General features: G+C 41.6%; 1 protein-coding gene across 3 annotated transcripts in view; it reads left to right on the top strand.

Moving 5' to 3' along the window:
* Mllt3 (MLLT3 super elongation complex subunit) overlaps nucleotides 1-23,695 on the top strand; it is a 258,608-nt gene extending 234,913 nt beyond the window's left edge. For 2 of the 3 annotated variants that reach the window (XM_051164029.1, XM_051164038.1), the window contains exons 6-11: nucleotides 4,979-5,054; nucleotides 7,010-7,136; nucleotides 9,642-9,741; nucleotides 15,001-15,072; nucleotides 16,392-16,463; nucleotides 23,500-23,694. In XM_051164029.1, coding sequence (XP_051019986.1) covers nucleotides 4,979-5,054; nucleotides 7,010-7,136; nucleotides 9,642-9,741; nucleotides 15,001-15,072; nucleotides 16,392-16,463; nucleotides 23,500-23,631 — 579 coding nt within the window. In that variant the 3' untranslated portion in view covers nucleotides 23,632-23,694. Of the gene's footprint in view, nucleotides 1-4,978; nucleotides 5,055-7,009; nucleotides 7,137-9,641; nucleotides 9,742-15,000; nucleotides 15,073-16,391; nucleotides 16,464-23,499 lie in introns of all 3 variants that reach the window. The other variant, XM_051164047.1, reaches the window with a different exon arrangement.
* Nucleotides 23,696-26,875: the final 3,180 nt, after the last annotated feature.

Raw genomic sequence — 26,875 nt, 5'->3', positions numbered from 1 at the left:
GTACAAGTTAACTTGTTTATGCTAAGGCTTAAGGTGCATAATGAGTTGGATGATTTATTTTTAATGGAGGAGGAAACTGATCAGGGCTGAATCTTCTGTCACTTGTCTGAAGGGAAGTAAACACAGTGAAATAACACCCTTTTGTTTAGCATTCACCGGCAACATGATCTTCCAGGATATTTGTACAATGAAGAAATTATCTTTATTACAGGATATGAATTTTCTTTTTCTACATGCAGCAAACGCTTTGTATAAAACACTGGAATGTATCTAAAGTAATTTCTCTTTAGTTTGTATTTCCTTTTGGCTACTTAAAAATGTTAAATTAGTTTTACTGTTTTTTTTCCTGTTTTCTATGAAGGTAGATACATCCCTACCTTCATGCATCATGCCACTTTTCCTTTTCTAAATTCTGATTGCTATAAAGATCAAAGTTGAAATTCTGTTCATAAATGTAGTCGTCCAATAGGACAAGATTGGAGATGCATGTTTTCCAAGAGGAAGTCTGCGTGTGCAATCGCTCCCATGCTTACACTTAATTTGTAGGAGCTAGAAGCAGGGTTTTCTTACTTGTCCTGGGCTAACATATCCTTTACAGAGAATCCACTACAGGATGATTTTGTATAGTCAGTCAGCAGTGAAACGTATACTGCTCATCTTGATAGGCCTGTTGCTTCACTAACTACCACAATCTGTCTTGTTTGAGGCAACAGTAACATTTGTGGCTTCTTGCATGTAAATTCTTGTACAATGGCAGCCAAATGTTACATAGTCACCATCATAATAGTATTTGATAATCCAGGACAGCAACAATTTTTTTTTCCAGTGGGGAGAATTTTGAATTTGAAAAACAGGCATCAAATCAGCCCACAAAGGATAGGATGAGGGCATCGTTAACCTCCTTCTTGTCAGTTTTGGGGATGTAACTCACAGATTCATGTGTACATCAATGTGTATACAGACTTAAACATTTCTTAGGAGATAGAGAAGAGGTTGTTGTATCTTGTATAAAAATTTTAATCTGCCCAGTTTAAATTTGGTTGTTTTTTTTTTAAATAAAGCCAATAAGAGTTCATATAGTTACCTTTGACTTGCGGTGTTTTTGAGAGGCTGGCAAATGTGATTTTCTTAAAATGATGAGATAGAAGAGTGTAACTGCCTTTTCTGCTGGCAGAAGGAGTGTGGGCTAGTTAACGTTAACCTGCACTCTGAGCCAGTCAGTTTGTGTTCCAGGTCTGTGCAGGCATGAGCTAGAGGCAGCTGAAAAGAGGGAACGGCAACTGAGGCATTATCTCAGTCAGGTCGGCCATGGGACAGAGAGCCTGCTCCCTGTGGACCGTGGCATAGGAGGGCAAGCCATCCTGGCTTGGATAAGATAGCTGGAGAACATGAGCCTGGAAGCAGTGGAGCCAGTAAGCCGCTCTCCACCATGCTCCCTGCTGCAGTTCAATAATCCGTGCTCCACCATGCTCCCTGCTGCAGTTCAGGAAGCCGCGCTCCATCGTGCTCCCTGCTGCAGTTCAGTAGGCCATGCGCCACCGTGCCCCTGGTGCAGTTTAGTAAGCCGTGCTCCACCGTGCCCCTGGTGCAGTTCAATAAGCCGTGCTCCACCGTGCTCCCTGCTGCAGTCCCGGCCTCCAAATTCATGCCTTGGACTCTCTCTTGGAAGTGTAAACTGACAAGATAAATTTTTTCCTTCCAAAGTTAGTTTTGGCGAGTATTTTATCATACCAGCAAAAACAAAACAAAACAAAACAAAACAAAAAAACAGGCTAGAACATGATCCACCTGCCACCACATGAATGATCTTCATAATGTTTTTATTGAATAACAAGCAGGTTCTTGAAAAACCAGTCCCAATGGGCAGATAACACTAATGGTTTTCTCATGATGCCTTTACTTTTTGTTCATGCATGTGTGTGTACACACATGCACATGAGCGTACTATTATACAAGTGTATGGAGACCACAAGACTACTTTGCCTATCTTCCCTCAGCTAGCACCCACCTTGGTTTTTGAGACAGTCCCTTATTGGCATGGAGCTTGCCAAATAGGCTAGACTGACTAGCCAGTGAGGCCCAGGGCTCTCTTGTCTCTTCTTCCCCAATGCTGTGATTACAGCCCTGCCATTATGGCTGGCTGGTTTTGTATCTTAGCTGATTTTCTTATTTTCATTTTGTGTGTCTGTCTGTATCTGGTTATGTGTGTATGATACAGGTACCCACATAGGCCAGAAGCATCCGATCTGCTCTCCTGGAGCTGGATTCTCTCTGTCTCTCTGTCTCTCTGTCTTTCTGTCTCTTTCTCTCTCCTCCCTCTTCTTCCTCTCCCTCCCTCCCCCCCCATGCTCTCCATCTCTGTCTCCATTCCTCCCTCCTTCCCCCCGCCCCTTAACTATTTGTCCTTTTCAGATAATTAGCACTTGTGGAAATGTTAAGTATGTCTGTAGGTAAGATGCTAAGAGGTTTGGTTTTGGCATCTGCATAATGCTTGAAATGAAGAGTCAAGATTGGTGGTAGGTAGCTGGGAAGATGGCCACTGGCTTCCCTTGTGAGCCTGGTTGGTTGATTGGTTTGTTTTTAAGACATGATTTAAGTGTGTAACTGTGGTTGTGCCGCAATGCATTGTGTAGACCAGGCTGGCTCCAAACTCATAGAAATCTACCTGCTTTTTCCTTGTAAACTGCTGGGATTAAAGGCATGCACCCTGACACCCAGCCCTACCTTGTTTTCCCGGTTAATGTCATTCTTAGCAAATAGCTCTGACAGCAAGATTTTTTAGGTCCAGTGCAGTGTGACCGGGCCAGGCAGTGTGATAAGGAATTTTTTTTTCTTTTTGCTCCCAAATGGTTTCCAGGACTATTAAAATAATACCATTTGCAGACACTTCTCTGCTGGAAAGAGCAATTTGGAGAGGTGGCAGAGTACTCCCTGGACCCAGGGAGAACTGTTTTTCAGATGGACAGTGCACCAAATGTCCTTTCAGTTGTGTAACTTGCCATTAGGGCTCGACCATGGCACCTAACAGGAGTGAAGAGAACCTCACACATGCGTTTGCACCTGCAAACCAACCCTGTCTTGTAGCCCGCAAGGAGTGATGCATAGGACTTTGTAAGATTCTCAAGTAAACAATGTGGTGGTGACGAGTCAGTGAGCCGCCTGCTTCTCATTAGAGGTCCTGTCTAGCTCTTTTCCTGCAGAACAAGTTAGATTGCTGACACCTGTTTTCCCATCCACCCTGAGGATGTAAAGTGTGCATGAGGAATTGCCCCAAAGTGCTTCTTCATGTCCCAATCTATGGGGCGTGGTGCTGCTTCTGAAAAGGGGGTAGGGTGAGACTCCTGTGCTGGGAGGGGGGCTGAAAAGAAGAGCCCAGTGGTGAGACACTGTTGCACACGTGGAACCCAGGTCATCCCTGTCTTCATATCATGGCTTCTGATTGTGCTTGTGCTTGTACTCCCACTGGGCTATGCATTTAACAAGGGAAAAAGAACATGTGCCCTGCACATGGCAACACCGTACATATTTCTGAAATAACATAACTATGTATTGGAAAATATGAGGATGTTAGAAATGGGTGGAAATAGTCCATTCTTTTAACCCTACACGTCAGCTTTATTAAGTTACTTCAGCATGAACTTAGTCTTAAGATAGGAAACTCAAGTATGTGGCTGGTGTGGTCAATGTCTTGCACGTTTCTTTCCATGCAACTGTTGTCAACCACCTTTAAGCATCATAAGCTGTGTTGTGAGAACTTTTAAGAAGATAGTTGGGGGCAGGAGAGGTTAAGAGGTGGCTGCTTTTCTAAAGGTCATGAGTTCAATTTTCAGCAACCACATAGTGGCTCACAACCATCTGTAATGAGATCTGGTGCCCTCTTCTGGCTTGCTGGCATACATGGAGGCAAAACACTATTCATAATAAATAAATGACTAAATAAATAAATCATTTTTAAAGAAGAAGAAATAGAAAAAGAAGAAGAAGTAGAAGAAGAAGAAGAAGAAGAAGAAATAGAAAAAGAAGAAGAAGAAGAAGAAGAAGAAGAAGAAGAAGAAGAAGAAGAAGAAGAAGAAGAAGATGATGATGATAGTGGAACAGATGCTGCCTTAAGTCCCTCCTGAGGACAGCCTGCAGGGTGCAATGCATTATGCTGAGTATGGAAGAAATACCAAGAAGCACTTGACTTCCAAAGGGCCACAGTCTACAGTTTGCATGGGGACTATCTCAGAGTGCCGCAGCATAAAGGTGCTAGTGACCCGGGAAGGAAGAAAGCGAAGTTTGGATGTGTTAGACGTAGAACTAAAGGATACGAAGAGATCACAGAGAGTCAGAGGTGTGTGCATAAGGCTGTTCCCCTGCCAGTCCAGAGGCTGTGAAACCGGAGGGCATTTTCCTTCTTCTTAAAATAGTGGCAGCATTTTCTCCTGACTTGTTTGTGGGACTTGGCTGGATATTATGAAATATTGGCCTCCATTTGTGGACTTGTGGTGAATGGGGTTAGTTGGCTCATGGCCTTGATCCAGAGCGAAATTAACTGGCTCATAATGTGGTTGAACTGATGACCTTGGCCCCATTACTACTATGTTTGAACCAGGTGAGTCAGTGAGACCATGGAAAGGGCAGTGACAGTGTCGCCTTAGGAGGTGATCTGCATGGCAGTTGGCAGGGTGACTTCAGAGCCCCATTCCTCCTTAATGTAGCACCCAGGAGTTTATCTTCTCGTCACAGATGTTTTATACGTGTTACTTTCATCTAATAAAAATATGGCTGCCAAAAAAAATGACATAGTGATTTTTCTATATGATTTTTTTTTAAACAAAATGATATGGGTGGTCATTTTCCTTGCATCAGGTTTTTTGTTTGTTTGTTTGTTTGTTTAGAGGCTGCTTGAGCTTCGAGGTCGTTTTGGCCTTAGATGTGTTGTATCCCATAATTGTATTGATGATGCTTTTTTTTTTTTTCTTGTTCTTCTCCGAAGTCAGAGCAACCCAGTCCTGCCAGCTCCAGCTCCAGCTCCAGTTCCAGCTTCACGCCATCCCAGACCCGGCAACAAGGTACCAGCAGCTCCTGTGCTAATGAGACCTTCTCTCCCTGTAAACCATCCTAATGGGTTGATTTACGGCCTACCTTCCACTGTTTTATTATTTGAATGGTGACTTGGCTTTTATGCAGTTGCGTTCATTTCCCCCGAGGAATGCGCTTGAGAATCATTCTGATATATGAGGCCTGGCTCTAGGAAGTCCCATCTCCAGTCCCTCCTGTCATCAGATTCCTATTTCACAAATAGATGATAGACACGACCTGGCCCAGGAGTTCCCAAAGGAAATACGCCAGCAAACCAACTTCAGAAGCTCTGATGTAGGTCCCATTCTTCATCCGTGGACACCTCTCATTTTATTTTATTTTGTTGTTGTTGGTTTTTTTTTTTTTTTCTTTTATATTTTAGTAGACTTTTAAAACAAAAGTGCATTTGCTATTTTTAAGTAGGTATTTCTCTACTCATAGCCACATGATAACCAAAACTCTGTATAAATTAAACCAGATCATATAATGAAGCAGACCTTTAATGTGGGTGTAAAAGCTGCAAAACTGAGCTCTGTTTTATTTCTCCACAACAGAAGAGAGTCAGAGAGTCATCTGTTTTCTAGTGTAGTGAACGTCACCGTTCTCATTGACCACACTGAATTCCAAGTGGCCGTGTATGCTTTGAAAGAGGATTAAATCGTTGTTTATATTTGGACTAAGGCTAAGCTTCCAAGAAAATATATAATAAAAGGCAGTGATAGTTTTGGCTATTCAGCAGTCTTGTTTCATTAACTTTCAAAGAAATAAGCCCACTGCAAAAGTGGAGAAATGTGAGTTTGCAGAATGCGAGGTTGCAGGGAGGTAGTGCGTGCCTTAGAGTCGATAACTTAGTGACAGCTCAAATAGTCCTGTCGGGGATTAGACTTTGGGAATTGGCTAATCCGGGATGAAAATGCCCCGTGCTTGATTGCCTTTACAATCTTCTGTTAAAATTAAAAATAGCCGTGTTTTCATCGCATGTTGAGAAGCAAAACAGAGGGGAAGTAACACTAACCAGTGTGTGTGTTTTCAGTTTTGTCTGGTCCTAAATAAAATTAAAATTAGTTACAGCTTCCTCTCCTCCCCCCCCCGCCCCCCCGACTCCCATCCCCTCTCATCTAATACTGGATACCGTCTGGATTTTTCTGGGCTCATGATTTATTACATAGTCTTATTTATGTTAATACATGCTGATATTTTGCCAGGAATTTCTTAAAAAGTAAGATGAAAATTGGCTACATAAAGTTGCTGCAACAAGACCTGCTGTCCAGGATCAATAGGAAAATCAGGGATAGGACATTACACCATGGCGCTGAAGCACTTTATAACCTGAGCTTGACCGAAATGCTTGCTTGACCTGAGACTGACCTTGAAATAAAAGGAGCAGCCAAACCTTAATAGATCAGAAAGTACTACACAAAGGCTGCATTGCCAAGAATCAGCCACAGCCACAGTGATTTACTAGTCTCAACTTTTCAATACATGGATTAACTTAACAAAACATCCTGTTTACTAATAGGGCTGTTTCTCTTTTAGTTGGGATTTGAGGCGGGGGGTTAAGAAATAAAATTACACAGAAAAAGCATCCTATAAAATGGAGATTTAAAAAAAAATTTTTTTTTTAGATTTGTTTTATTTTTAATGCATATGGGTGTTTTTCTTACCCATAAATCTGTGGGCCTTGTGCATGCCTGGTGCCTGAGGAGGTCCGAGAGGGTCAGGTTTCCTGGAACCGGAGTTACAAAGCCATAGCTACCATGTGGGTGCTGGGATCGAACACAGGTCCTCTGGGAGAGCAGCAAGTGCTTTTAACCACTGAGCCACCTTTTCTGCCCCAAATTGAAGATTCCTTAATAAAAATTTTGGAGAATCTTCCTGAATTTGGCTGCAAAGTAAGTGTGTCTGAGTGGTTGTTTAATTGCCTGTGGTTCGTGTCATTACTCAGGTCCTTTAAGGTCTATCATGAAAGATCTGCATTCTGATGACAACGAGGAGTCTGATGAGGCAGAGGACAATGACAATGACTCCGAGATGGAAAGACCTGTAAACAGAGGGGGGAGCCGAAGCCGCAGGTAAGAGATGGACTCTCTAGGTAAACCGCAAGGGTGCGGAACACCCAGACAGGGGCAGCAGCTGCCTAGCAGTCTCCACATCCTAGGCTTGGTTCTCAGCTTATTGTCTATATATATAATGTCAGTATTGGGAGGGGAAAGCAGCGGGGTCAGAAGTTAAAGTCATCATCAGCAATATGTCAAGTTTGGGACCAGCCTGGGTAGCATCAGCTCCCAACTCAAAGGGGGGTGAGGTGGGGGGAGGGTGCAGCAAATGGTTCTCTCTCTGAATCAGGTATGTTTGTGTTCTTTTTAAAAGGAAATGAGTTTTCCTCTTTCCTTAAAAGAAGAGATGCTACCCTCTCCCTGCAACCCTCTGTAGGAAGAAGGCTATCAGAAGTTCTTGCTATCTGAAAGTAGATGCCATGTAGCAAGTTCATCTGAAGAGTCACTACAGACCTGTTACTTTGGGATCAGAGACTACACGTGTGAAGAAACTGCATATTCTGTTTGTAGTTAGAACCACATAATTGGCTCTGGTGAATTATGTGGTGACCTAATTAAAACTAAATTCACCTGTGTGTGTTTTCCAGCAAATAAACTGCTGTTAAGTGTGCTGACAATTAGGTTCCTTAAGTAGCTTTAATGCTATGAGGCATAATTCTACATCAGAAGACGGTAATTCATGTCACTTATAATTAATAGTCAACTTGAAATTGCCTTGAGGATTTTGTTTATCATGAGGAAAACAAATAGGCATGCACACTTTAATGTGTTATGAGGAGAAAATATGAATCTACTTGAACTTCAAATCCAATTACATTTATAATATATTACAGTAAATCTTTGCCCATTGTCTACTACAGTGTAGATGCCCCTGAAATACCTAAGACAAAGGGAATCCAAAGAGAACAGATGTATGTTTTCTAATTGACAATTCACTGGTGTCCTTTGAGACAAGCTGCCCATCCATAGAATGGAAACCCTATCAGACCCTGCAGTGACTCTGCCTCACGAAGCTAGGCTCATGGCATCTGTCTACACCTTGCTTCCCCATTGCACCTATGGGGTGCAAAGTCCTTTTAGGGAACTTTAGAGACTTGGCCTTGTAATGTTGTCTCCTTTGATCTGGAGGTCAAAAGGACGTAAAACTGATAGGTCAAAAGGACGTAAAAAGGAGCTGAACCTTAGTGTTTAGGAATTAACTTTTAACTTTGGCCAACCAAAACGCAACCACTGGCTGTTCTCCACTTTAGCTTACTGCAACACACACACACACACACACACACACACACACACACACACACAGAGAGAGAGAGAGAGAGAGAGAGAGAGAGAGAGAGAGAGAGAGAGAGAGAGGTGGGGGGGGGGGAGTGCTCATGCTCTATTTATGTGATTTTCCAAGCTGCTAGTTAGCTGTCTTTTGTTACCCACCCACTTTCTGTCCCATCCAGAATCAGTATGGGTTGGGCCACACACATTACTCATTTGTCAGTTGTCTGATGTGAATGTACCTTCGGGACACATCTCTGTTTCCCCACCTGACATGTACTGTTGTTAGCATGGTGGGTCCATGTAGCATTTGATCTTCAGAGCACTTGTGCAGTGTCAACTGTTTAATCAGTTTAAATACTCAGCCTTCCACTTCTGTCGAGAAGCATTTGCAAGCATCGCTTCAGCAGAACACTTCATTAATGTAATTTAGTTAAGAAAAACAAGTTCCATCAGTTTTTGCTAAAAGGATGTCCCAACGTGTCCTTTTTGTTTCCTCTCTTGTATCACGTCTGCCTGAATATATAATAGAGTGAGGATGTGATTGCCTATTCAGAGTGAAAGAAAAACTGTCCTGATTTCTATAGCATTTCCTATCTCTGAGAAGAATATTATATCAGGTTACTGTATAAGCAGAGAGAGAGCAGAAACCAAAGTGCCTTCCCGAATGAGGGCATGCATTCAGATGAGCAGAAGAAAGAACCATCTCCTTTCTAGCCAGAAAAAAGTTTCATTTTATACTGATTAGAAAAAATAAATTGGGGAGAGTGGTGTTTTTACTGTCTCTGGATGGTAAGAGATACTTTATTTTTCTGAAACAGGGAAGTATGAAACGCAGTTGGGGTCCAGAGTATCTCTCTAGTACCTGATTGTATCTATGTTTCGTAGTGGAGACATCGCTGGACCGTGACGCTGTAGAATGTTAGGCTTCCCACAGTAGTTCAGGTGGTGGCTGAACACTAACCTTGGGTCACATTACTGGCCTTTGAATCCTTGAGCCTCTATTTTATGTCTGTAAACAAAACCTGGGGGGATACATGTATCTAAGTCCTGGTTTATTCGGCTGCGAAGGTGGGGATCAGTGAAAGCATATGGGCAGTGGAATCACCTGGGATGGTTCCAGATACGAGCACGTACCAACGTATGCCGGCAACTCTCAGGGCGTGCGTCAATGTTTGCATCCCTTACTTTTCATGATGCTTGCCTGTTGTCTGTCTGTGCTGGGGCATGTGACTTTTCAGTGTTTCTTCTCAGGGTCAGCTTGAGTGACGGCAGCGACAGTGAAAGCAGCTCCGCCTCTTCACCGCTCCGTCATGAACCCCCACCGCCATTATTGAAAACTAACAACAACCAGGTAAACTGTGGGGTTTGGACTCAGCAGGGTTCTATAGAACTATGTATAATCGGTTTTTTTTTAACCTTTTAATTTTAAACTAAGTTCCTTTTTTTTCTTTCTTTCTTTTAAGCAAATGGGAATCCACAGCCTTAGCATTAAGCACATGGGATAAAAGCACTTCTTTCTTTGTAGGATGAGTGTGCTACATTGGATAGATAAATTAAGTAGATGCAGGAAGAAATATTGACATGACAAATAGCCTATCTATGTTTGTTGTCCCTAAGCAGTAAATAGGTGACTTAATTAGAAAGAACATGACTTTTGGGACTAGCTTGGTTTGACTTGTGTGTGGGGGGGTGCGCCTTTTATGTGCCCCAGTTTCTTCATTAAGTAATGTTAGCACCTCGCAGACTATGGGGAGGAAAAGTGTGAGTAAAGGCAGTGCACAACATCTGCTTGCCACTCAGTTTACGTGAATGTTTAGTACACCTGCTCAGCCTCCACTTCTCATTCAAGAGAAAAGCATCATCATACAGGGGTGCAGAGAATCATTAACGAAACACGGAAAACAGTGATTATCACAATGCTACAAGTTGGTCTAAAAGCAAGCTTATTAATTTGATAGTCAACTCAGAATATAGATATTTGGATAAGGTCTAAACAGAATTCTGAAAAACTGTGATGAAGAGCTAGTATTAAATAAATCAGTGAGATTGGGAAATTTTTATTATTTACTAAAGTGAACTTTTTTGCAAGCACCGTGAATCTTGTAAAAGTCCCATTGTGCACTGAGTTGATACTCATTACACTAAGTCATTTTTATCTTTTTGTGTAGGCAGATTTCCTCTGACCTCCACAATAATTGCTTAATTCAAGTTGTCATGTGAATATTAACATTGAAAATTAAAGTGCTGTATTTTCTAAAATTATTCCGTTTCATAAGTGTTCTCCTATGTAAAATGTCGTGCCCCCCGAATTAGTGATCTTGGTTTAGTTGGGAATGCTGTATTACAGATGTGAAGATATTTTTCTCTCCTGTGTTTTGTATAAAGAAGCAACGCTCACTTGAAATTTAGAACTCATCATTTATAAGGTTTATCTGCAGCCTAAATCCTCCATTACTGCATGCAAGCAGCACTCATGTTATTACAGCTTAGATGTAGTTCGTGTCCTACACAGCAATGGAGCCCAGCTCCCTCGTTCTCAGTCTGGCCTTTGCTGCCTTAGCCTTCCCCATCTCAGCCAGCAGCCATGCTATTTATCTGTCCATCAGGGTTAATAGCATGACCACCTTCTACCGCAAGCCAAGAGGAGATCATCGTGGGCACTCAGCCGAGGAGAACTAGCTGACTAGATACTTAAAAAAAAAAAAAATCTATTTTGCAAAATTATACTTTAGTAAACACAAGCAAAAGAATAAAAATAGGACTTTGATATATTTTATATCTAACCTAACCTTATGTAGGCATTGTGTTTCCCACTGCCCAGGAACAGTATATGAGAATTAGGATTCTTGCAGGAGGAATGTTAAGATGTAGGCGCATTGGTTGTGCCTGTGTGTGCCCTCTAGTCATCATCCACGTGTCCTCCAGGCACTGTGATCGGATGGCCTGTCATGTAAACATGGCTCTGACAAGCCATTACCTTGCCCTTCCTCGATGGACAGTATTGAACTGGCTTTGGTTCTTGAGAAAAGTGTGGATTCCTTGTTAAAATTGTTACCTGTCTAGCAAGCCAAATCCAAAACAAATAGTATCACCTATCTGGAAGGGTAAAATACACTTTCTCCAATTAAATAGTGTACCACTATTTTCATGAAATGTCACTTAAATTTCATCCTGTTTGTAGTATTTTAGGTAAATGTTCAAGGGAGGTACACTAGAGAGCTCCTGTGTGCAAGCATGGGGTGGTACAGCAGTATCTGAGATTCCAGATAAAATAAAAAGGATAAAGAAAACAGGAAAGGCCTGATTTTAAAACCCTCAAATTTTCTTCTCTATACCCATTGACTATTGTGTTTTAGTTAGCTTTATATTGCTGTGACAAAGCACGCCTTCCCCCACCCCCACCCCCACAATTTTAAGGTAAAAAGATATTTTTGCTCACTGTATCAGAGGTCTCAGTCCATGGTTGCCTGGCTCCATTGTTCTGGGCCCGTGAGGAAGTACAGCATCATGGCGGGATTCGTGTGATGAGCAAATGTCATGTAAACAGGAAACTGTGAAAATGTTTCACGTGAGCATGGAAATAAGAAATTACACACACCCCTGTGCCCCCATGGGGACCCACTGTCTTCAGCCAGATTCATTTTCTAAATTTCTGTCAACTCACAAACCCATCAATGGACCCATGTAGTGATTGAGACAGAGCCCTTAATGGTGGAGTCACTTTCTCAAATCCCCACCTCTGAAACAACCAAGCCTTTGCAGAACATTCTAGTTCCAAGCCATAAAGCTGTCCTCTTTCCATCTTTGATGATGATCTTGCAACTTTGAGTAAAGTATTAGACACAACAGGACTGTCTGCCCCATCTCACAGGGTCTAAGGAAGGGATAGAGTGCTAATTGAGTCAAGTATTTTCTAACGACAGAAGAAAGAACCCAGAGCCACATGTCAACAATGCAAGGAAGTTAATAGAAGTATCATTAGAAGTTAATGATAGTGGCTAACATAGAAAATTTGCCAGTAGATAATGCGTCTGCAGCAGGATTGACTTGTCATGTCTCACAGAGGGATGCAGAAAAATATAATCTTGAAAATTTTGAGTCCCGAGCCATAGCCTCAGATTAAGAATGAGGTACTAATAACTGTGCTTGCTCTGTTTCTATAGAATACCATGTCTATTGGTGGTTTAATTCAGTGGTTTGGGTGGCTGTTTCACCCTGCTCAGTTTATTGCTAAATAATAAAACATTTTACAATCATTTCCATCAAAGATGGCTTTTCTTCCAACCCTAAACACATCATGTCTAAGTTACAAGCAAACAAACAACAAACTCCTGTCTTTTTAGCCAAGTGTAGCATGGAGAGCGGAGATGCAAGGGTTCCAGGGAGGAAACGCTGCCCTGGGTCCAGCTAATTTTCAGAATATCCGCCTGTCAAGCACGGCTGAAATTCAAAAGAGCCTGTCCAGTTAAACTGGTTTGAAATAAGCCTGTGGAAGACAAGGTGTTGTGCTTTCATATTCTGGATTCAGTCCCTGAAGATAAGAAGTGATCATAAATAAAACAATTGTCTTCAGCATGGCTCAGCTCTCTCAGAACGAGGTTTTGACAAAGCTGTTTATTTTGGAGCAAGGAGAGATCAAAGAAGGGAGATTAACAGAGCCTTCTCTGGCGGACACTAGGTAACCTGAGGCGGGTCACTGACACCCGGGGGCTTTTGTTCCTTCTACCACAGCCACTGAAGAAAGAAACTAGGATTTCAGTGTATCTTGGCCTTCTGTGATGTCACACTTTCGGATCGTGTGGGGCAGAACTCAAGTGCCCAAATGTTCTACCTGTTTTCTGCTTTGAAGCCGGGTTGCAGGACTGTCCAAACCTAGCTTGTAAAGTTCCTTTGCAAATCAGCGTCTCCAGACACTTGGGGAGAAAGGAGTGGGGGATGGGGCCATGGGAGGGGCAGACATGATGGGAACAGACTCAGTTCTCTGAAGCGCAAGGCAAACCGGCAGAGCTGATTTTCTCTTCCTGCCTCAAACCTCAGCGGAGGCGGCATGGCAGTGCATGGCCCTGTGGTGCCTCACTGGCCAGCAGTGCCACCTACTGACCCACTTTCCTCCAGTCTCCCTGCTCGTTTTCCCCTTGAGATCTCGTTTCCAGCAGCAATAAAGAGAAGGGAATTCCAAATGCCGTGGAGATTTTTGAGCATATTAAAAAAGATTGCCTTGCCTGCACTTCTTGCTCATTTCCTTCTCTTGCCAGAAGGGTCATATTTTAAGTTAGCCTGGCCAAACAATTCATTTGTTTATTTTAATGTTAAAACAACCAAGGCCTAAGTGTGAGTCTCAGAATGCCTGTTACTTACGTATTATTTTAAATTCAGAGAGAAATGTTTTATTTAAAATTACTTATTCATGTCAGAATACCATAGTCCTATTATTGCCCAATAGAACACGTATTTATTAGTAGCATAAAGTTTTATCACTGAATGGGAAGGAATACAGATATTATCTTATTTGTCTTTCTCATTCATCTCTGGAGGCCCTGAGATGTGAAATGACAAGGCAAGTTACCCAGGCCCACGCTCTTGTGACAATAAATTAAAAGTAAACGCATCCCTAAGATCTCTTACATATTGTTTAGTTGACAAGAAGCAAAGCTGTAAACTGAATTAGGACAGAAAGCAGCACAGGGGAGAGTAGGAGGAATATGGTGCTTTTAGAGAACATCCTTAGCATTTTCCTCTTTGATAAGAGTTTCTGATTATATGACTGAGGTTATAATGAGAGAAATACATATTTTATTTTATGTTTATGCACATTGGTAAGCGCCCGTCATTAATAAATGCAGTTATTCTCAGCCTTTTCAATCGAGGGCCATTTAAAATCATTTCCCCCAGAACCTTCAATTTTGAAGATCTTGTGTAATAAATCAGCTGCACTTATTGAATAGTAGTATTCCCTTTGTTAATCATGAGCATGGCTCCTAACTCAAGCTTCTGAACAGTATGTGAAGCTACTGCCCATGAGTTGAATTACAGTTGGTCCAGATGAAAGGAAAGGCACTTGGCACCGTATCACGCGTAAGCCCATCACGCTGTTCAAGCGCAACTGTTTCTGCCATCAAAGGATCCCAGACTGTAACTGGCTGATGGCCACCTTCACTCCCAAAGCTGCATCGCTTTAAAGGCAGGTGCTCCAGAGGGCGAGGGTGGCTTTATCGTCCCTAGCCCACCAAGCTCTGAGACTCACGCTGAAGCTGCAAGCTAAGCAGGAAAGGAGCCCTGCCAGCCGGGACTGCAGTCTCAAAATAACCCCGGTGCTGTGCTGAGCGTGAGCGCTGCTGTGAAAGGAGGGCACCCTGGGCAGCTTAGATCAGTTTCCTTATCATCAACGGTTTCCTTAAGCTCTCCTGCTCTGACTCAGCATTTAATATGCCAGTAATTTATTTTCCGGTGAAGGGGGTAGGGGTTGGCACAAGATTAGAGAGAAGAAGACTATACAGAGAAACGCTATTTGAGAAACAGTGTTATTGCGCATTTTGAGTGCCTGTTTCTGTGGGTAACTAGCAAGAAGGTGCTTGAAATGAAATTTACTAGTGTTTTCTTTGATCCCTAGATTCTTGAAGTGAAAAGTCCAATAAAACAAAGCAAATCAGATAAGCAAATAAAGAACGGCGAATGTGACAAGGTATGTTTCCAGGCCACTCCTGGGAGCGCTGTAGCTTGACATGTCTTTGTTTCTTTGTGTTCCTCAGTCATTCTTGCTGGCTCTCGTCCCATCTCCACCAGAAGCCAAGACTCCCAAGCGAATACATGCTTCATCCCTGCGCTTTGTAGTTTGTTTCTCCCTGCCTCGCTTTGTTTTTTATCTTCATATTAAGCATGGCCTTGTGTTACCATTTGTCATGATTGCCACATTCCCAAGGATCCTCAGGCATATCACATTGGGGTCCATGGAGTGTGTAGCAGAGGCGGTAGACCAGATCATATACAAAAAGAAGTAAGACACCCGGCTCCTGTGCAATAAGTTTCCTCAATGTGCGTGTGACACGTTTAAACTCTGACCTAAAGACTTAGAGAAATGCCCCTCTCCTCGTATGGGTGGAGGGCACCAAACATGCCAGTCATCTCCCGCTTTGCCTTGATTAAGGTTGGCCCTCAGGGCATCCATGCAGTCAGCTGACAAGAACTCCTTAGTCTGAAAATACGAAGGAAAGGTTCAGCTGCCCCCCACAGGAGAGCTGTTGGAACATAGAACTATTTGCATAGTACTTTTTTTTTTTCCAGTTCATAAACTATTCTGTTCTTTGGTCATTTACTGGTATTGTTTATGTAACATTTGGAATACCCGAGAACCTTTTAATCCCTCTTATTAAGAATTTTTCCTAACATGGTATGCTTTGATACTTCCATATTCAAACTTAGGTGTTTTTCTTTGTCTAAAATTTTCTGAGATTGAAGAATTAAAAAATGAAAACAACCTCTACTATTATTACTTTAAACTGACAGGGTAGCTTCGGATTCCCAGCATTCCGTGCAGAGTCTTTGTGCGAAACTGAGCGACTCACTTGAGAGCAAATAGGCTCAAAGAGTGTCCCTCCCCCATTTAAGGCGGGTTGGATAAAGGTTTAAAAAAAAAAAAAAAGCAAGAAACTTCACCAGCCGAAGCCTTTGAATATTGACTCCATGTAGCCTAGGACAAAATGGTGGAGTGAAGGCCTTCAAGCTCTGTGGATAGTCTTTTTTTTTTTTTTTAATTAATTTTATCTTAAAGTATGTATATGTGTATGTGTGTCTTTGTGTGTGTGTGTGTTGTATATGTGCACATGAGCACATGTGCCTATGGAGGTCATAAGAGTGTTGGATCGCCTGGCGCTGGAGTTACAGGCAATTGTGTACCACCTGACATGGGTGCTGGGAACTGAACTTGGGTCCTCTGAATGGATGTTTCTTCTTACCAACTGGTTTTTAAAGTTTTGTTCTTTGGGGAACACCCTTCTCTTTCAGGCATACCTAGACGAGTTGGTAGAGCTCCACAGAAGGTTAATGACACTGAGGGAAAGACACATTCTGCAGCAGGTGAGAAATGCTTTTGAGCACAATCCCATCCCCAAACCCAAGGCCCAGTTTGTCCCGGGATAGTGTGATAGCACTCAGAGGCCACAGCAGTCTCAGACATCGGAATGGGAATCATGCCTGCAGGGATAGCTGGGGGGCAGGGACTTAAATGTCTGAGGCTACAGGGTGCCCTTTAGAGCTCTCACCCACACCAGAAACACTGAGCACTGGTGGAACTCATACCAGACATGGCATGCCTTCTTGCAAGTTTGTGGTAGATGTGTGTTGTGCTGAGAGAGAGAGGAGTCGAGAGTGTGGAAACTTTAGAGAGCGTCTGGTTTCGTGGGAAAATGGTGATAAGAATTTGAGCAAAGTGTTGTAAACATTTGTGATTCAGTTTGGTAACCTTTTGCCAACGCTACTCTACGGAAAATAAATATTTTTTTTCATTTCCCTTATCTTGTACAACGTACATTGTATTGTCATGAACTCAGCTGTGGAATGCTCATAGCATGAGGAAACTTCTATTAGTACAACATGATGTTTTGAGAAGATAAGAGGGGAGGTTTTTAGTTTTTATACAAGTACAGTCCATTCCTTTATTCCACTAACAGTGGCTATTGATAAGGTAATAGCACACGGGAGGCTATGGCTTCAGATTCCATGGTAGATTTGTGCATTCCTTCGCTTTAAGGTTTTTCTTTTACTGCTTTAAAATGGCTTTAAATTAGTATTTAACCTACCTCAGTGGTATATGAACTGTTTTTTTTTTATGTTGATGGCTGATAGTTGCATTAATATTCTGCGTACATCTCTGCTTCTGTCTATAAATACTCTCAAATTTGCCAACTGCCCTTGTTAGTCTAATACGCTTTCAACCCTTCTAGAATTTTAAATAATATACTTTGTCTCTAGACCTCTGATTCTTAATTGTTTTTGCATTTCCTTTTAAATGAGCATAGACAGAGGAAATAGATTTGAGCGTCTTTAATGCACGCCTAGCACTTTCCTGGTCTGGTCATCATTCTGTACCCCTCTCGTGTCACCTGAGTGCTGGTTCTAGATACCCTTTGAATACCAAACTCCTCTCAGCTGCATCAGCCAGGGGCCTATTTTCACATTACCTATGTATGTCTTCCCATTATTCGAGTCATTCCTGGGTTATGTCTTATACCTAATTCAATGCAAATGCCATGCAAACCATTGTTATACTGTATTTTATGAGGAATGACAAGTTCAGTACAGACACATTTCTCCCCCAAGTATTTTCAGCCCATAGTGTATTGGGTATTGTCTCTCAGGACAAAGAGCCTGAGGATACAGAGGACCCAACTATACTTATTTCAGCTTTCTTTTTATAGAACAGAAAATTGCTTGCTGACTAAATGCTGATGGTAAATCTGGTAGCTGGTCTTTCTATCTGTTCCCAAATAATAACTCTAAGTCACTAAAGAGCGGTTGTCAGAAAAAGCTACTGATTCCTAAGTTGTGCCTGGGTTGCAGGTGTCATGGGAAATTGAGACAGGTGTCGGCATGTTTGGGCGAGAAGGCTGCTGGGCAAGGTCTTGCCAGGCAATGTCATTGGCACCGCCCATCTAATGTTCTTTACTTTGACCTTTGAAAGAACTGTGAGTGAAGGTGGCTCACTTGAGAATTGCATCCAAGTGGATTACTTTAGTATTCTAGAGGGGAAAACTAATATCTATGAATTTTTAACCTGGCATAAAGGCACCCCAGGGCACACAGCAGTTCACCCTAATTGCATTCCCAGGCCAGCTGAAAGCTCTGTCTTTGGCCGTTTGCCTTGTAATGCAACTGAGGTTTGTGATTCTGATACTGTGATGTATGCCCTGTCACGGCTTACTGCTTAATTAATTCATATTGTAAAACACAGCACAGTGGAGGGCTGGTGCTATTCTCCCCCCCGGAAGGCAAGATCATCTAGAAAGCATTCCACAAAATCTGCGTAACCTATACTGTACAGAACTGAACATTTGAACCAAAACTTCTGCTGAGGCCAGAATCGCATTCCTGGATGCCTCCTAGTGTATCCCTAGTTCAAAAACCTATTCTGACAACGTCATCTGTCTCGCAGGGGCTCATGAGTAGCATCGTTCTACTGTGGGGCATGCTGTCCTGGCCGTCCATATCTAACTTCATGAAAATAAAGCATTAGATCAGGGAAGACTATGCTACTAAAATAACATTGGCCATTTCTGGCTTTCTCAGCAATTCCATCTGGGTTTATAGTTTATTATCAAAGGAAAAGGATAAATATGTACATATTCATATAATATATATGAGGAAGAGGAAGTATGGGAGGGGAAGGGATGGGGAAGTAAAAAGAAGAATGTTAGGAAAACCAGGGCTTCCTTAAAGAACAGTTTTATCTATTTAGATGTCATCTAGTTTTCTTGTAGAATCTCCTGCAAGGTCATAGGATGAGTGGATTGTTGGAGTATTCTTAGCATCACAGAGAACCTTCCCTGAAAAGTATTCTGTGAAGAATGACTACTTCTGTTTGGGAAATTACCTATCACATCCTAAAACCCTTTGTGGACAGGAACCCGGTGTCCTTCCTGCTAGCACAGGTGGGGCTTGTGCTTTCACGCAGCAATGACTGTTTAGATGAGAGACCAACTCCATTCCAGATAGATAAAGCCAAAGCAAAGATTGCTCATAACTTCCCGTTCAGTGGGCAACAACTTTTGGAAAGAACCTACCCTGGTATTTGAAAAAGAATCAGACTAAAATGAATGTATCTACCTTTTTGTAATTAAAAATGGCTTGGAACGGGGAGTCACAGAAACAGCACATGGCTCTTACCCTGTTAACACAAAACAAAGCAACTGGCAGCTGTGTGGTACCTTCCCCCCACTAAAAAAAGACAAAAAAGAGCTAATATGATAGGAAACAATCCATCACACATGTTTTCAGAGCAGCCACCCTCTCTGAAGAATGACTAAAGCAGTTTACACCCTTCCTTCCCTACTCCTGACACGTACCCATGTCCTCATGGGCTTTTCTTACTGGGACCACATTGTGCATAGTGACACCACAGTTCAGCCACACTGCATCCTAAGACAGGACATTCCTTTAGAAAGGCCGAGTGTGGTCCTTCAGGGATTGATTAGTGGCATGCTTTCGGACTTGTGGCCTATTTGGTTGAACTAAAGCACGCTAACGTGTTTCTGAAGTCCTTGCATCGAGAGTCCTGAAAAGGAGCATGTATCTTTATAGAACCTTCACGTAATTTAGGACATTAACACATGCTCTAATTACTCAAACCATTAATGCTGTTCTCGTCAGTGAATAGGACCAAACTCTCCCGGATGCCTTCGCTTTGGCTACTGCTTTAGGTCTATGCTTGCATCTACCTTGATGTGTTTTCACAAACCCCCGCAGAGATGCAGGGGTCTTTTGTTCACTCCATCGGCTCCTGTTACATCTTTGTGTGTGTGCTAGTAGAAGGGTGAGGCCTGCTGGCAGCAGGGATGAGAGGCTGGCTTGTGAGTGCTGGAAAGCCTTCCTATCCTGCAGTGGATTCCCTAGCTGCCACAAGTTTTTGATTGATTTAAAATTGACTTTCCTCTGCAGACAATCCTCATTGTCCCCCTTTCAATTTATTGCTAAGTAACTACATTGAGTCATAGAAAGCGATTTTCTTGAGTTCCCTGTCATTCAAAACAATAATAATACAAATAAAAGCAAATGCTGGCCTCTATGTTGTACTTTTAGTCTCTTTGACAACCTGTATTTCTCTCTTTGCCCACCTTTTTCCTTTCTGCCTGCAACTTTTAATTATTAAAAATAAATTCACTGAGGCCTTTCTGGGCTATCCTCCCTGTATCTGTATTGCTTAATTTGGCTCAGTGGCATGAATTGGCTGACAGTTGTTGAGGGCTGTAGGGTGATGGATGCACTAAGCCTGACTATGCTTTGGTGTTCGCTTCCCCCTACAGGCAGTGAAGGACACATTGCTGTTTATACAGTAATGGTAGCTGTAATGCCTTGACCCCTGAGGCAGGTGGTAGCTGCATCTCACCTGTTCCTCTGACGGCCTAGCACATGGAACAGAATGCGTGCTTTAGCCCTGTCTGCCAGATGAGGACACGTTGATGCTCCCATGATGCTTAAGTAGTGAGCAGTCAGATCCCCCAAAGCCAGAGTCAGGCTTCCCTTCTTAGCACTTTGTCATTTAGCCGCTGTCCAATTGGTTGTGAAACTCTGGGCTACTTGGCATTTGCCTCCATTGTATAAATTTCTAATTACAGCAGCTCTACAGAATCCATTTGTTCCTGTCCCAATCTGATGATGATGATTATTATTTTGAGACAGAATCTTGCCATGTAACCCCGCAAGGCCTTGAACTTGCAATTCTGCTGTTCCCAGTCTCTTGTGAGTTAGAGTGACAGATGTGTGCTACAATACCCAACTTCTGTACTAAAATCTGCAAGTTTTCACTAGGTTCATATTTCCTCTATATAATGTAAGAAAAAAGATAACTTACTCAAGAAAGGATTCTTTATTCAATCAGTTAATCCTTGTATATACTGAATATCTGAGTTCCTTGAACAGTTTATATATATATATATATATATATGGAAATAGCTGTTTTGTATATGTGTGTATGTGTGGTAAAGTTTTCCCTGAAGTTCTAAGTTTTTAACTAATAAAATAAATGTGTGTCTATTTAAGATTGTTTGTGTTATTTAGTAGCTTTCTTGTTTGATTGTACATTTATAGAAATAATTGAGGTTTTGTGGGCGTTGTTGTTGTTTGTTTTGTTTTGTTTGCTTCTGATAGAATCTCAGTCCCATAGCGCAGGCTGGCTTTGAACCTAGAATACTCCTGCCTCAGCCTCCTTGAGTGCTGAGACTACAGCATTAGCCACTGTATTTAAGTGAAAACGAGTGCCTGTTTGCTGTGAAAGTAATGCGATTTCACAGTTAAGTGGGCACGTGCCTACTGATGGTCTTCCGATACATGTAACAGAAACTTGGGTCCAGCAGCTGGACACTCTCCCCTGCTTCGTACTCAGCACAGGGCAGCGGGCCTAGAGCCATGCAATCCAGGATCTGCATGAGAGGCTAGAAGATGCCACCATGAATGTAGGCTTTGCTTGTGCTCTGTCTCTTTCATATATTCATCTTTTGAGAGAAAAATAGCTACTGTGCTCCCAAGTACGAAAAAAAAAAGACTACAAAAGGCACATGCCTATTATCTGTGACTTTCTCAAGAATTTTCCTAAAAGCCTTGTGACTTCTGACAAGTGAATGGTAGTGTCTGCCAAGTGCTACAAGTGGGTGTAGGGAGACAGGCACCCTAGCTGGGCAAGTTGCCATTGTCAGGAAATTGGTAAGGTTTAAAAAGAGGTAAATGCTTGTTAGGTCCTCAGATTGTAGCACCTGTCATGGTTCTACAACCAGAGTGGCTTGTTTAGTTACTAAAGCCAGAGCTTTATTTCCCAAAAATAGTTCTAGGGGTCAGATGAACACCATCAGAGCTCAGTCTGGAATTGGACAATTAATTGGATTGGATTGAAGGGTGTGTGTGTGTGTGTGTGTGTGTGTGTGTGTGTGTGTGTGTGTGTGTGTGTGTGTGTGTAACTGGGAGCACATTTTCATGACCTACAGGGATTCATTCATAAATGCTTCCCTGAAATTCACTGTAAGAAAAGAAGGTCAAAAGTTTTAGTTCTGCAGTTGCCCAAGTTAGCGTTACATAATTTAAAACTTCACTGAGAAAATAATTACAATCTTAAAAAACAACCTAAAAATTGAACCAACAAAAATCAAATAAGAATGGAAGTTGCCCTGTGAGAAAATCCCTCCTCTTGCCCATCTTCCCTCTCTCACAAAGCTTGCCAAAATGAGTCCTCATCTCTTTTCTGTACAGCACACTAACTCAACAAGCACACCACCCAAGCACAGCATCCCTTTCTAATAGCACTATTGCCAATAAGAACACTTTGCATGGTAATGGGATCTCTCAGTGCCATGACTTGATTACCAGAGCCGAACTATGGAAGTGCTCTCCTGACAGCACTGCTTCTGCCCCCGCAGCTGGTGAGCACGCTACTGCTGTAAGTTGAAGCCAATACAATAAGAAACGAAGTGCAAATACTTCACAAGTAGGGTGAAGGCATTGATTCCTCTTTTAGGTAAAGTTTACTATCACCATTTATTTAAGTGCATTTGTTGAACACAAGAGAAAGCAATACAAATATGTTCTTATGTGACATATGCAGTGCGGTGAATTTTCACAAAGTAAACTGAGCTTGTAAAGGTGCTCCCAAATTCAGCAGAACAGGTTAAGCATCCCTAAAGGCTCTCTGGAGCCCTTCCTGTGATCCATAGTGTGCAGGGCCAGTGGTTTTGCTCTATTTATTCCTATATTTTCTAAGTGGTTCATAATGATGTAATCGAAATATTGATTTCTTTTAAAGATGTGTTTTTATTTTCGGTGTACAAGTGTTCACCTACTGCAGTGTTGGTGCATCGTGTGTGTGTGTGTGTGTGTGTGTGTGTGTGTAGGTCAGAAGAGAGTGTTGGCACCCCTGGAACTGGAGTTACAGATGTCTGTGAGCCACCATGTTGGGGCTGGGAGCTAATGCTGTTAACCACTAAGCCATTGTTCCAGCTCCTGGAACTTTTTTTTTTTTTTTTTTTTTTAAGAAAGAATTGTATTTCTAGCTGGGGGTCTTCTTACATTTAAATATAATCATAGCCTTTTAGAGTCAGGGTCTAATCACTAAAGAAAGGTCTTGATCTGTTATCTTTCTCCAGCCATCCCAGTAAAATGGTCTACGGGTGATTTGAATTGGCTTATTGAGCATGCGAAGTAAAAATAGATGATCCTTTGGACATCTTTAAACAGCTTGATATATGTTTTTGCTTACAAAATTAGCTAACAGTTTGATAGTGGCCTTATGATAGGACCTTGTTTGTGGTTAATAAGAATGATTATCGCTTGGCTTGAATTCCTCTGTGTCCTTCTTCTTGCCTTTCGATGTCTGTTGCTTACTGCCCCAACATTTTCATCTTTACTTCTTCAGATCGTGAACCTTATAGAAGAAACTGGACACTTTCATATTACGAATACAACATTTGATTTTGATCTATGCTCGCTGGACAAAACTACAGTCCGTAAATTACAGAGTTACCTGGAAACATCTGGAACATCCTGAGGATACAACAACTGGACGCATCAAAAACTATTTTTTTTTTTTTGGTTGTGATTTTTTTGTTGTTGTTGTTTATATGAAAACATTCAGAATGATTCAACCAAAAGGGAAAAAAATAAAATTCAAACAAATTTCAGCTTTATTTTTCCTTAAAGCCAGTCATCATCTCTTGACAAAGGAGAGGTTACATGAACCAGCCTCAGCGGACACTTGTCTGCAAGGAAATCTCCAGGAAGAGTTAGCCTGGATAGCCTTGAAAACAAGCAGATGCAACACAGGAAAACTTAAAGAATGTGTATGGTACCGTGGATCTCTCTGTGGTGGCTCATTCCACAGGACGAATGCATATTCAACACACTGCCTTATTACCTAACTGATCTATTTATTACCACATACAGATAAAATTGTGAGGGAATGACACCGCCAGACGTTACAAAGTCCTTGGTCCCGTGGATGCTCTTTCAATGCAGCGCCCTTACCGTCCCAAGCCCAGCGACCTTACTCGTATACCGTGCCACTTTCCACCGACTTTTTCCAAGTCCTTTAACGTGTCGCAGTCTATGTTTCCCACCTTTGTTTTTCCAGTTCTCCAGGACACAGTTATCAACTGGGGGGGGGGGGGACCAAATAGCCACCTTGTTTTCTGCTTTGTGGTCCTTCTTTTCTAAAAGTTGAGGCCTAGTCCTTGGCTGTGTCCATGTAATGATCTTGGACGTGGTAGGTGTACCAAATAGGATCATTTGAATTGCTGTCTAGCCTTAGTCAATAAAACCTGTAGGACTTTTAACAAAAGTGTACCTGTAATGTCCACAGCCCAGCACTGTTGAGCTGTCACCAACACTCTCATGTCTATTTTACTGTTGCAATAGTAGGTGAATATGGAAGTAAAGGCATTCCACAGAGTCGTCATTTCAAAAGGAGTTCTGGCCCTGCTTTTTAAACAGCCGTGTAGACATTCTTGATTTGGATCTATTTATTACTGAGGGTTCTGCCTGTCTTTTGCTGCCAGTGTGGTACGCACTTCTTGAAGACAAAACAAAAACCAGAATTAGAAATTTTATTTGTTTGTTTATTCTCGTATGATTCTCTTAGACTCTTTTGTGTTTGAGACATTAAAGCCTTTGTTTGGGGGAAATCCCTGGTTATTCTGCCACGACAGGCTATGTATTAACTTGTAGATTTTGGTAATTTGATATCTATTTAGTCTCTTGCTGATGTTTCCAGAAGGATTTCCTGTATAGGTGAAAAATAAAGGTGGTTGGGAGGGGGGAGTTTCTTGTTCTTGTTGTACCTTTGTTTTGAAATTAGAAATCTGTCCTGTGGCGTGCAAAAGAAGGCAAACTATTTTCAAAAGGAAAAAAAAAAAAAAAACAACAACAACAACCAAAGTACTTTTGGTGTCATTATTCTGCACTCTCTGTAGTGGAGGAGTTCAAAGTTAGAACAGCCGGCCTTCCAAGTTGTTACCTGAACAGCCGGCCTTCCAAGTTGTTACCAGAACTCAACTGAAAGAAAAAGAAATGAAGAAATAACTTCCAGATCCACAGGCTCACCACTGGATCAGCCTTAAGAAAGTCTCTACGTGTGCTAACAGCCTAGTGTCCCCCACATTTGTTCCTATGACAGATGCTGTCCTTTCATTCAGAGATTAACTAGTGTCTGTACAGAAAATGGTCTTCCCAGACCCATTCTTTCAGGCGGTAATGTAAATGCAGATTAATAATAGAACAATTTCTGCATTTTAAAAAGGAGATTTTTTACACTGTTTCTTTCTATCCAAAGAAACTATTTTTTCTTTTTTTTTTTTTTAAAAAAAAATGACAATACAGCCATGGTCTTTGTAAATTGCTTTCCTGCAGTGTCCTCCCAGAGGACAAGTGTATAAATTTTCAAGAATGTTATGATTCCTCATGAAGATCGGCGTGAGCCGTACTTGAAGCATTTGGTGTGTAGTCCACTTCTTGGTGTACAGTTGCATAGATATGTATCATGTCATTTTGGACAGTAGGTGGTTGATGAAATGTACGGTTTTAGTTGTGTTTAATTTCTAACTTCACAGGTGAAAAGAGAAATAATGTTTCAATATTCAAAAATCTTTTAAAATTTCTAACTGCAATTCCACATATTCATTAAACTAGAGAAGTGGCTAAACTAATGTACCTCTACAATTTAACTAGAAACATACATATACAGTTTGGGCCATTTTTATTTTTATAACCAAATTGTGTGGTGAAATATATAATTTGGCTTCTTTCACTCCTAAAATTACAAAAACCAAGAAACTGATAGGAAATTACCCCTCTGTGCCCAAAGAAATACAATTTAAAAGAGGGGTAAGAAGAAAGGCAGCTATTGCAGTCATAAGATTAGAGCTAGAAAATTATCTAATGCAGATACCTTCAGAATATCATGAAATGTAAGTTTGTACATGGCTAAGAAATTCAGAACAGCTTCCCAACCGACAGCAATAGGAGTTTCCTGTAAAAGTCTGGTAGATTAGGAATCACGCTGTAGAACCAATCTTTCAAATGGTTCTCCTGCACTCAGCACATGATTTGGACATACAGAAGTCATGAAACCCCTTCAGCTCATCTCAAAAGAGGTGCCACTCTTTTCCAGAAGCCACATCTATGTACACTCACTTTTGAACCCTGGTGAGAGTATTTTGACATATGTGTACCCTAACAGTGGCTTTGGTTCTTTAAGCACAAAGGGGAAATGGCAGGGTTTAATTCCTGTAGTGTGTGTATATATATATGTATATATAAATAGGCATTTCAAATGAAATTAACTGGGCAAATGTGAATATGGGTTGAACCAGCAAGAGTATGATAAAGTATCATTAAGTATTTTCTCCTGTTATTTGAGGAGGAAAAAACTGTATGTACAGACCACACACACACACACACACACACACACACACACACACACACTGTTGATTTTGGATTTGCAATAGGCATACATGTGTGAGTGTGTAAGGGTTCCTTCTATCTGAGGATATACCAATCATCTCGGCAGCAGAAACTGTGCAGATACTTCATATTGTCACCATACGCTGCTCCCTCTCTTGGGTAACAGATATATCTGTGTCAAAATTTATAATATAAAAGTTATGAATCAGGAGATGAGCTTTAGATAAAAAACAAAACATTTTAAAAGTTGCTAAGCAAATCTGTAATCTGAATAATTACCTGTCTTGTGGGGAAAGCCAATAAATTTGGGTTTTTATTTATTTTTTTCCTTTATC

The sequence above is a fragment of the Acomys russatus genome, chromosome 2, assembly GCF_903995435.1.
Source record: "Acomys russatus chromosome 2, mAcoRus1.1, whole genome shotgun sequence".
Taxonomy (NCBI): domain Eukaryota; kingdom Metazoa; phylum Chordata; class Mammalia; order Rodentia; family Muridae; genus Acomys; species Acomys russatus.
This window is presented reverse-complemented; position numbering and strand designations above follow the sequence as displayed.